The sequence below is a fragment of the Bison bison genome, unplaced genomic scaffold, assembly GCF_000754665.1.
Source record: "Bison bison bison isolate TAMUID 2011002044 unplaced genomic scaffold, Bison_UMD1.0 scf7180017864516, whole genome shotgun sequence".
Taxonomy (NCBI): Eukaryota; Metazoa; Chordata; class Mammalia; order Artiodactyla; family Bovidae; genus Bison; species Bison bison.
Genome location: NW_011495069.1, coordinates 3,172,537 through 3,184,424, shown reverse-complemented (window position 1 = coordinate 3,184,424; position 11,888 = coordinate 3,172,537). Strand labels below are relative to the sequence as shown.

General features: G+C 47.7%; 1 protein-coding gene across 1 annotated transcript in view; it reads right to left on the bottom strand.

Moving 5' to 3' along the window:
• The window catches only part of VWA5B1 (von Willebrand factor A domain containing 5B1), a 52,837-nt gene that overhangs the window by 19,885 nt on the left and 21,064 nt on the right, over nucleotides 1-11,888 (bottom strand). The window contains 5 exon segments of the mRNA XM_010830231.1: nucleotides 3,433-3,623; nucleotides 4,606-4,789; nucleotides 7,945-8,130; nucleotides 9,601-9,715; nucleotides 10,649-10,851. Of these exon segments, the coding sequence (XP_010828533.1) occupies nucleotides 3,433-3,623; nucleotides 4,606-4,789; nucleotides 7,945-8,130; nucleotides 9,601-9,715; nucleotides 10,649-10,851 (879 nt within the window).

Here is an 11,888-nt window from a genome sequence, read left to right as displayed (position 1 = left end):
CATCCTCTGTTGTCCCCTTCTCCTCCTGCCCCCAATCCCTCCCAGCATCAGAGTCTTTTCCAATGAGACAACTCTTCGCATGAGGTGGCCAAAGTACTGGAGTTTCAGCTTTAGCATCATTCCTTCCAAAGAAATCTCAGGGCTGATCTCCTTCAGAATGGACTGGTTGGATCTCCTTGCAGTCCAAGGGACTCTCAAGAGTCTTCTCCAACACCACAGTTCAAAAGCATCAATTCTTCGGTGCTCAGCCTTCTTCACAGTCCAACTCTCACATCCATACATGACCACAGGAAAAACCATAGCCTTGACTAGACAAAGCAGAGACATTACTTTGCCAACAAAGGTCCGTCTAGTCAAGACTATGGTTTTTCCAGTGGTCATGTATGGATGTGAGAGTTGGACTGTGAAGAAAGCTGAGCACCGAAGAATTGATGCTTTTGAACTGTGGTGTTGGAGAAGACTCTTGAGAGCCCCTTGGACTGCAAGGAGATCCAACCAGTCCGTTCTAAAGGAGATCAGTCCTGGGTGTTCTTTGGAAGGAATGATGTTAAATTGAAACTCCAATCATTTGGCCACCTCATGTGAAGAGTTGACTCACTAGAAAAGACGTTGATGCTGGGAGGGATTGGGGGCAGGAGGAGAAGGGGACGACAGAGGATGAGATGGCTGGATGGCATCACTGACTCGATGGATGTGAGTCTCAGTGAACTCCCGGAGTTGGTGATGGACAGGGAGGCCTGGCATGCTGCGATTCATGGGGTCGCAAAGAGTTGGACATGACTGAGCGACTGAACTGAACTGAAGTATGTATTACTTTTGTAATTAAAGAATATTAAATTAGTTAAAAATAAAAGTTGTACCTCTGGGAACATGTACACCTGCCTGGAAGGAGGAGGGTGTAGGGGAATAAAGACACTTGGGTGTAACAGAGAGAAACTGCCCCTTAGTTTTTAGACTAATGGTTAACTACAGAGTCTTTCTCATCTCTATCAAATATTTACTGGAAAGAGGACTGTACTTCCCCAGTAGAGGGGGCTTCTTGGGGGCAGGGGTTAGAGATGGCCTTCCTGTTTCCTCTGGGCCTGAGGTCCTGGGGATGATACAAGGGTCTGGGAGATGAAAGAGACTGGTCCCTTTTAGGATGGCCTCAGTGGGAACTGGTACCCAGACAAGGCTGCTGAGTCCCGGGAGGTCCTTAACCCCTTTATCGCCACCAGAGACTGGGAGTCCCCTCACTCCTGCTCCACGATCACCACCACACTGAAAAACAGAGACTCCTACAGGTTCCACAGCAACAAATAAGTCTAAGACTCAGCCCTTCACCCATCCACAGGCTGCAGGGAGTGTGTACGTGTGTGTGTGTGCATACATATGCATTCGTGTAAGGATACTGGGAATTATCACGTTGTGGAAGAAATCAAGAAGGGGATAGGGAACAGTAAACAAAGATGGGTCAGAAGTGAGCAGGAGAGAAGCCAAACTGTCCAGAGCTCTCACCAAGCAGAACTGTGCGTAAAGGATACCATTTCACCCAACGGTCTCACCACGGGGCATATACCCTGAGAAAACCACAACTTAAAAAGACACATGTACCCCAACCTTCACTGCAACACCATTTGCAATAGCTAGGACATGGAAGCAATCTAGATGTCCATTGACAGATGAATGGATAAAGAACTGTGTTACATATACAAAATGGAATATTACTCAGCTGTAAAGAGGAATACATTTGAGTCAGTTCTAATGAGGTGGATGAACCTAGAGCCTATTATACACAGTGAAGTAAGTCAGAAAGAGAAAAACAAATGTTACATATTAACGTGTGTGTATATGGAATCTAGAAAGATGGTACTGATAAACTTATTTGCAGGGTAGCAATGGAAACGCAGATGTAGAGAACAGACTTGTTGACACAGGCAGGGAAGGAGAGAGAGGGACGAGTGGAGAGAGTAGCCTGGAAACGTACTCACTACTGCATGTCAAATAGAAGCCAGTGGGAATTTGCTGGGTGACTCAGGGAGCTCAAACCAGTGCTCTATGACAGACTAGAGGGGTAGGCTGGGCTGAGAAGTGGGAGAGAGGCTCTCGAGGGAGGGACATACGTTTACCTACGGCTGACTCGTGTTGGTGCGCCGGAGAGACAGACACAACATTGCAAAGCAATTGCCCTTCAGTTACAAACAAATGCATTAAAAAAAGAAACCAAAAAATAAAGGACACCTACTGTGTGCCAGGCGCTGCACTAGCTACTTTATCTCTTATCAGCAGATGCTGCAAGAGTCTTCCACCTATGGTTGGCTCCCAGTAAACATCTGTTGGTGACTCTTAGTCCAGTCGTCTGACAAGCTAGTCTCTCCTTTGCAGAGATGAAAAGGTGGGACTCAGAGAGGTTAGGCAACGTCTGTCTGACTCCAAAGTCAGTGTCTTCTAACCATATCGAATGGTTCCTGGCTAAGCACAGAGAAGCAACTTCAGGGACAAGGTGGCAGTGTTTCCATCGCTGGGGAGTGCAGAGAGCTTATGTATATGTGCAGATAGGGGAGGATGGGGTTATTGGGGGGAATGGGAGGATGAAAGGCTACTTTTATGGAACCACAGACTCACAATGACAATGCTATGCAAAGCCCATTTGTAAGAAAATGGGCTGAGGCATACAGATCATAGCAAACATCCATCTGGGTTACCACGGTGTTTCTCAAACCCGGTGATTTTGCTGCCCTGCCCTGGGGACAGTTGGCAGTGTCTGCAGACATGTTTGGTTGTCCCAACTGGGGATGGTAGTGTTACTGGCAACCAGTGGATAGATGTCAAGGAAGCTGCCCAACATTCTACAGTACATAGGACAGCCCCACAACCAAGAGTTACTGCTTCAATAGTGTGGGGGCTGAGGAACCCTAGTCGAGCTGGACACTGGATAATTGGTCCTGCTGTGCCTCTGACTCTGAGATGATCCCTGCCCCAGGTGAATGTACAACCCTTGAGGTTTGCAGAGGGTGCAGAAAGGGATGAAGAGGGGAAGGCAAGGGCTTTGCAGGCAAAAGGTCCTGGGTTGCAATCCCCTGACTGGCTGAGTGACCCTAGGTAAGTCACTTTACCTCTGTGACCCTCACTTTCCACACCTGTACAGAGTGGGGGTGGCTAGCTCCTACATTCCCTCCTTTCCAAGGGGTACTGTAAAATCAAATGAGAGTGCAAATGCGGTGCTGTTTGACAACTGGGAAGTTCTATGAGAATATGTGATGTCGTTGACCGGTGAGTACCATTATTAGGAAGGTGTCAATTGGAGGTCAGGTAGGTAAAGATTTGGAAACAGGAGGAAGTGACTCATGTTGGTGTAAATTGCAGTCAAGCTCCATCCTTCTGACTGAAGCAGGAGACACAGCTCCTCCCATCTATGGCGAGCCCTAACTCCAAAATTCCCTGCTAGGGTACCTGCAAATCAATCTGCCACCAAGGAGCATCCAGGCTGGTCTGGTTGGTGAGGTCCTGCAGCTTGGTTTTCCGCAGCGGGTATCTCCTGGTAGCCGTTGTGGGGTCACTGGCTATGAGGGTCCTTGGGGTGGGCTTATGGTTGGTGATCTGGTTGGTGCTATATGCCCGCCGTCGCTGGGAGAGGTCTAGACCTGGGCAGGAGTGGTGACAGAGAAGCAAGCCATCAGGGTGGAGAGAGAGAGTGGCTTATAGACCCCTTGCCTGCTTGGATGCTTCTTGAGGTTTCTACTGCTTACCTAATGGGTTGGGAAGATCCCCTGGAGAAGGGAAATGCTACCCTCCTGTATTCTGGCCTAGAGAATTCCATGGACTGTATAGTCAATGGGGTTGCAAAGAGTTGGACACGTCTGAGTGACTTTCATGTTCACTTACCTACTGAAACATAGGCGGGTGTCTCACCTCACCTGGCATCCAAAGCCTTGCCTAACCCAGCTCTAAACTATCTGCCCAGCCACTCTTTCTACTCCTTTTCCAGGCATCTGTGCTCCAAACATACTGGCCGTGTGTGTGTTCTCTAGCCACAACACCTCGACGTCTTAGCTCAGGCAGTCCCTGCTGCCTGGAATCTCCTCTCCCCACTTCTAAGAACTGGTGCCCTCTTTATGGCTTTGCTAATATCCTCTGCCAGATGTCCTTTTCCCTGGGATTCCTACAGTTTGTTAAGCTTTCCTATGGTCCTTGTCACTCTGCTTTCTAACAGAATTAAGGACAATTGTGTCTTTCTCAAAGTCGGAAGGCTTCTGAGGGACAGGTGCCACGTTTGAGCCATCTTTGCTTCCCATTCTGTGCTCAGGACCTAGCCTTAGTAGGTGACCAGTAAATACTCTATGGATGGAAACTAACGTCATAAAGAAGTTTTGGAGGAAGATGGATACAGACTCTTTATCTGTGCTCTACCTCTTTCAGGTTCCATGAGCTTAGTTAGCTGAGTTGCTAAAATTCTCCAAGTCTCGGTTTCCTCATTTGTAAAGTGGATGTAATAGTAACCTGCCTCTGCAGCTGCTAACCATTCACTGAGATTGTTAATAAGTACTTAGCACATAGTAGGTACTCAGTAAAAATGTAGCAGTCATGGCTTCCCTGAAGCTGAAGTACAAACAGCAGCCAACTAACCGGGATTGGGGGTGGCGTCTCCGCTGGACGGCTGGGCGTCTTTGGCCTGTCTCGGGTTGAACGGTGCCCCCACGCTCCTGACACAGTCCCCGCTGTCTGGGTTGGGCTCCTCATCCTGTGAGTGGTAGAAGACAGAGCTGCCGGACTCCTGAGAGTGCAGCATGCTGTATCGTCTTCTCTTGTCCTGGAGGGAGGGAGAGAAAAGAGGACTTAGAGTGAAGCTAGGTGTCAAGAAGGACATCCAAAGGGCAGCAAGGGGTGTGAGAGGAGATGGTGGAGGCTCCACCTTTGAAGAACCAGAATAATAGGCAACGGTTTTGCTTGCTCGGGGAATTTAGGCAGACTGCTGTTTAAGGGCGGAGAAGGCAATGGCACCCCACTCCAGTACTCTTGCCTGGAAAATCCCATGGATGGAGGAGCCTGGTAGTCTGTAGTCCATGGGGTCGCTAAGAGTAGGACATCACTGAGCGACTTCCCTTTCACTTTTCACTTTGATGCATTGGAGAAGGCAATGGCAACCCACTCCAGTGTTCTTGCCTGGAGAATCCCAGGGACAGGGGAGCCTGGTGGGCTTTTGTCTATGGGGTTGTACAGAGTCGGACACGACTGAAGCAACTTAGCAGCAGCAGCTGTTTAAGGGATGATGAATGGAAATGGCTTTTCATATCACTTATGCTGTTAATTGGAGATCAGCCCTGGGATTTCTTTGGAAGGAATGATGCTGAAGCTGAAACTCCAGTACTTTGGCCACCTCATGCGAAGAGTTGTCTCATTGGAAAAGACTCTGATGCTGGGAGGGATTGGGGGCAGGAGGAGAAGGGGACGACAGAGGATGAGATGGCTGGATGGCATCACTGACTCGATGGACGTGAGTCTGAGTGAACTCTGGGAGTTGGTGATGGACAGGGAGGCCTGGTGTGCTGCGATTCATGGGGTCACAAAGAGTCAGACACGACTGAGCGACTGATCTGATCTAATCTGATGCTGTTAATATTTATAATTATATTCTTTGTTAAATTAAAAGTGTAATTCTAAATGTATTGCTGTCTCCAAATAGAAAAACAAAAACAGCAGCGTGAACTATCTGCTGCCCTCATTCCATTCCCCACGTTATAAACTATAAAAAATATAAAGGTTTTTGTGGCCACCTTGTATTACAAAATCTGGACCATATTACTTACATTTTGTCAGTAGCTTGAATTTCACACTTAAAACATTTTGGAAATCTTTCATATCAACTACTCTTTTAAACATTTGACTGTACGATACTGTACCACCCCTTATTATAAAGCATTTGCTTTGTGGCCATTTATGTTTTTGCCACCATAAAAAATACTACAATAAATTCTTGGCCATAAATCTATTATATCACTTTTGTTTCTATGTACTTGACTCTTAGGAGGTTTTGCTGGGTTGAATAGTTATATATGTCTAATTTTATTAGTTATTTCTAGAAGGCAATGGCACCCCACTCCAGTATTCTTGCCTGGAAAATCCCATGGATGGAGGAGCCTGGTAGGCTGCAGTCCATGGGGTCGCTAAGAGTCGGACACGACTGAGCGACTTCACTTTCACTTTTCACTTTCATGCATTGGAGAAGGAAATGGCAACCCACTCCAGTGTTCTTGCCTGGAGAATCCCAGGGACGGGGGAGCCTGGTGGGCTGCTGTCTCTGGGGTCGCACAGAGTTGGACATGACTGAAGCGACTTAGCAGCAGATTGCCTTTCAGGAGGGTAAGTCATAATCACACTCTTTACCCAACAACTGTTCTAGTAGGAGGAGAAAGCATTGCTCGTCTCATGCGTTAGGACAAAAGAATGGACTTGATAATCCCTGCTAGTAGTAGTAGTCTGGGGATGACCTACTACCTCCCAGGCCTCCAAGAAGGGTCTAGTCTGTGCAAAGTCTTGACCAGCGTTTGGTTTAGCATGTTTTCTCTGCAGTTGAACACCCTACTCTCCAGAATACACTTAATATTACTGACCATGGTTCTTAAGAGATTCCATATCTTTATAACATCTGAAAATTTCAAATGAAATCCTAACTTTTCTTGAAAGATTGGAAATACATTTAACACAAGGTCTACATTCTTCCATGGCAATGCTTTCTTAGACCTGAGTAGGGGCTGACAATTTAGACAGGATGTGTGAATTGATGATTTTGAGCTGTGGTGTTGGAGAAGACTCTTGAGAGTCTCCTTGGACGGCAAGGAGATCCAACCAGTCCATCCTAAAGGAGATCAGTTCTGAGTGTTCATTGGCAGGACTGATTTTGAAGCTGCGATTTCAATACTTTGTCCACCTGATGTGAAGAGCTCACTCATTTGAAAAGACCCTGATGCTGGGAAAGATTGAAGGCGGGAGGAGAAGGGGACAACAGAGGATGAGATGGTTGGATGGCATCACCGACTCAATGGACATGAGTTTGGGTGAACTCCAGGAGTTGGTGATAGACAGGGAGGCCTGGCGTGCTGTGGTTCTCAGTGTCACAGAGAGTCAGACACGACTGAGCGACTGAACTGAACGGAACTGTGTGATCCAGTTTGCTATATTCCTCACCACCACTCATTTCCTCTCTGTCAGGAATGTCTGCCATCCTTCATGATATTTTCCCCTTCAATTTTTATAACAAGTTCATTTCATTCATTTCATACCTGCCCAGTCCCTCTGGGCATTGAGTTTGTGACTCTGGTTTAAAAAGAAAATAAGATGAAAAATCCTTTAAAGGGGAGTTGAGAGACTTACTAAAGAGTAAAGAGGGAAGCTAAGTGAGAAAATAGCTTTTGGGCAATCTTCTACATTTTAGCATTTAGGGTTTCACCTCCTTTGAGAAGCTCCTCGCTTTTATCCCACTTATGCCACCACATACAACAGAATTATCCATGTTAAGAAATAAAACACAAATTCTTCTAAGGATATATGGCTGGATTAGAGTGTTTGGGGGAAGGAAACATAAGTGCTGTTCTGAACTGAATTGTTCATCGAATATACCCATAACCTACTTTGGGTCAATTATGTAAAATGTATGTTCTTGGGCCTTAGCCACTAAGTTTTATCCAGTAGACCTGGGTTGGAGCAAGGGCTCTACATTTTAAACATGTTCCCCAAGTTCTTCAGCTGCAGGGGACCTAGAGAACCGCAGACTGAGATAGTAGCATTTATCCAAGCGGTGTCACCACTTGACTGAATGCCTATGGCCTAACAGCCATACCCCACAGCAGTAAACCCAAATCCAGTTGGCTCCTGGCTGCCACAAATAAACAGTCTTTCCAGCCAAGGATGGCCTTGTGGGCAGGGTTCTGGACCCCCACCGACTCCTGGAATTTCTAAAATACTTACAGTTCTAGGATTGGAGATGTATAAAGAGGCATCACAGACAATGCCATACCCCACCAGCCGTTCTCCAGGGAAGAGGGAGCTGGTGCTGACAGGTGAGATCAGGACCTCGGTGGTCTCAGGAAAGACCCACTCCACAGTCACATCACTCAGGACTGGGGCCATAGCCTTCTTCAGGGATTTGACCATCTGTTGGGCAAGGTCAGAACACAGGTTGCAGGGGATGTGTGCGTGGGGATATGCACACGTGAGGAGCATGAAGACCATGTGAGCGTGAGCATGAGGAGGAGTAGCAGACAGGAAGTGACGAGAGACCTTGGGGTGGCCTGTTCAGCAGTGAACATGCATCTGAGCATCTCAGACTCCTAGAATGTCAGAGCTGGAGCAGATCTTTGCTGTCACCTCTAAGCTTAGCATTTTATAAATGAGAAAAACCCAAGACTCAAAGTAGGATTATGATGAGTCAGGGGCATACAGCAAGTTGTGTCAAAACATGGCCCGAATAGTGATTTTGAGCAAGTCAATTTGTCTTCCTGGGCCACAGACCTTCCTGGGCCCCTTTCTGTTAAAGGGAGTTGGTAATTCTCCACTCTCAGTGTAGTTGAGAGGACTACTTGGGATACTGCATTTCAAGTATCTGCCACAAGACAGGTGTTCAATAAATGACAGCTAGTTTAGCACTTAGTGGCTTAGCATCCCCTAGAGTGATTTCCTCAAATGTACTACAAAGGTGGAGAAAAAATTATCTGGGGAGTATGGCAGCCGTAGAGATGCACTTTCAATCTTTCCTTTGAGACAGACTGTGCTCTTTTGCTGCAAGGAATGCAGTTAGATGGCAGTCTCCACATGCAATGCCTCATCTTTCAAACCAAGACCACACAGCTCCCTGGAAGCCCCGAGGCAACAGATGAGCAGTGCCTGGCCTTTCCACCCAACACAGATGACCTAATGGGCAACTCTTGCTCCAGAGATCCCTGGTGGGTTGGTTAAGACCTTGCCAGACCCGCACTGACGTCTGAGGCTCTCCCTGCTCAATTCTGTTTCCCTCCTTCCCTTTCACAAGTGCTGCATCTGCACATGGACTCAAGAGTTTTCCTTCCTGTTTCCTCTTCCCTTCCACAGATTTTAATCCCTCAAGAAACCTCTTGCTCTTCAGCTTTCTTGTTTCTTGTCCCTGGAGGATATGGACCAACACAGAGACTCTCTAAGGGCTGGATTACTTGTGCCAATTATACAGGACATGGAGAGAAGACTAATGGCCTTGATTTCTTCTGGGCCCTTTAGATTCTTCTGAGCCATCATTTATCATCATCAGGAATACCCATCATCAGAAAGGACCCCAGACACAACTCATATCCAAGAGGCAGTGATTCCTTTGGCAGCCCCAATCCAACCCACCCAGGATGAATGGAACATATGACCCAGTGGATGGAGACAAGGGCATCTAGTGTCCTGCACTAACTCCAGAAATTGCCCACTCTGTGCCTCCACCTGTGATTCTCCCTGAGGTGCAATGTGGCCTAGTGGAGAGCTCAGATTTGGGGTGAAATCCCAGTTCCACCACTGAGTTGCTGTGTGGCCAGTCTGGGCTTCTGAGGTTCCAGCACCAGAAAAGACTGAGGTCCCAGCACCAGAAAAGACTGAGGTCCTTCTGCCTACCTTGGGTTGCAGCCGCTCCCCCTCCTCCAGGAACTCAGCACTGCCCTTGGACACAGTTGCCAACCCTTTCACCAGTCTGTGGCAGACGTTGGGTCCAATTCCAAAGCTATAGCACCTGGGAGAGGAGGAGAAAAGAGACTGGTACTTCCCACCCTCTCTGCTATTTTGTCCCCTGATAGGAAAGGGGCAGATCATGAGCTATCTCAGAGCTGGCCCTGGCTTCAGGCAGAGGGTGAGGGAGAAGGAAGAAGGGCATCCATGGACACTCATTCACACATGGACAGCCCATCACCTCCCACCCCAGTGCAGAGCCAAAGCAGGAAGGGCTTTCTCTGTTGAGGCTACTCTTTGGGACCTGGATGCAAGGTCGTGAGCATCTTATCCTTCCTGAACTGTTGTGAGGAAAAGGCAAACTTTGAAGTCAGCCACACCACCAAAAAAGGTCCATCTAGTCCAGGCTATGGTTTTTCCTGTGGTCATGTATGGATGTGAGAGCTGGACCATAAAGAAAGCTAAGTGCCGAAGAATTGATGCTTTTGAACTGTGGTGTTGGAGAAGACTCTTGAGAGTCCCTTGGACTGCAAGGAGATCCAACCAGTCCGTCCTAAAGGAAATCAGTCCTGAATAATCATTGGAAGGACTGATGTTGAAGCTGAAACTCCAGTACTTTGGTCACCTGATGCGAAGAACTGACTCATTTGAAAAGACCCTGATGCTGAGAAAGATTGAAGGCAGGAGGAAAAGGGGATGACAGAGGATTAGATGGTTGGATGGCAATACAGACTCAGTGGACATGAGTTTGAATAAAGTCTGGGAGATGGTGATGGACAGGGTGGCCTGGCCTGCTGCAGTCCATGGGGTCACAAAGAGTTGGACACGACTGAGCAACTGAACTGAACTGAACTGGACACCACCCTGGAAGCAAAGCACTGGAGGAATGTGGGTCCTTGCTTTTCCTTCTGGCGTTTTCCACATTACCCCAGGTCTGGCATCCCCAGCCCAGGGCAGCCCAGAAAAGCCGAGCCCTAGACCTTCAGCCTGTGCCCACCTGGTGGAGAAGGCGTGGTTTCGCACCAGCTCCAGCACCTTCCCGGTGTTGTTGACGGCGCCGTCTGTGATCAGGAAGAGAAGCCTCGGGCAGCCTCGGAGCACTGGCTGCCGGATGACCCACTTGAGCGGGGAGAGGATGTTGGTGCCACCCATGTCAGCTCGCATTTTCTGGATGCTATCACAGGCCATGGCCAAGTTCTCCTACAGAGGAAGGTGGAGGGCAGGGATGTGGTCCCCAGGGCTGTCATGTGGCATGGAGACGCCCAGAACCCGGAGGATGAGTGCTTTGTTGCCCTGAATTTTAGTTCAGCCTCACTAGACTTGACTCCTCTTCCCGGTTTCATCTCTGCCTCACGTGCAGGAGGAACAGGTGGTCATTTTCTGGTGTGAGGTGCCTAATAACACCATCTACCAATGCCCCAGATGCCACCACTCACGATGTATTAACTCGCTGTTGCCCTTTCTTTGTTCCTCTTTAAAAATGTAAACATCCCTGGAAAAGGTAGCACATTAGATCCTGATTGCTCAGCACAGAGGAGGTTTCCTTTTCTGATGAGTGAGGCAGGAGGTGTGGTGGAAAGACCAGTAGTCTAGAAATCTTAAGACTCAAGTCCTGGCTTGACTGTGGCACTAAATTCCTAGGATCCTTTGAGGAAACCATTTCCCTCATCTGGGCTTCAGATCTCCACCCTTGTGGACCAGTACTGTGAGACACAGTTGGCCAAGGGTTCTGGCACTGGATGGATGCCACTGGGCACGGACAGATTCCTGCTGGATGTTGCATCCTCCTGATCCTGACTCAGGAAGAAGCTCTTCCAACATGCACACTCGGAGCGATGGAATATATCAAAAGTCCTCAAATGTATATGTACCCTTTGAACTAGCAAGACTAGAAATTTATTCCAAGGGAATCATTAAGGATGGATGCAAGGCCTTTGCTGCAAAGATGACTAAATAGAAAAAAATGGGGACGACTTAAATGCTCAACTGGAGGGGCTTAGTTAAATAAGTCACAGTCTGTCTGTGTAGCGAGATACTAGGCAACTATTGAAATTATGTTGCAGATTAATACTTACTGGCATGGACATATGCTCAGGATAGGCTGTTCTGTTAGAAAAATAGGTTATACAGACAGTATGGGAGGTCTAATCCTATCTTTATTGAAAATGTGTGCAAATGCTTAGAACAAGAGGGGATTTATACTAAGCTGTTAATAGTGGGGTTTTTTTCTCTTTTTT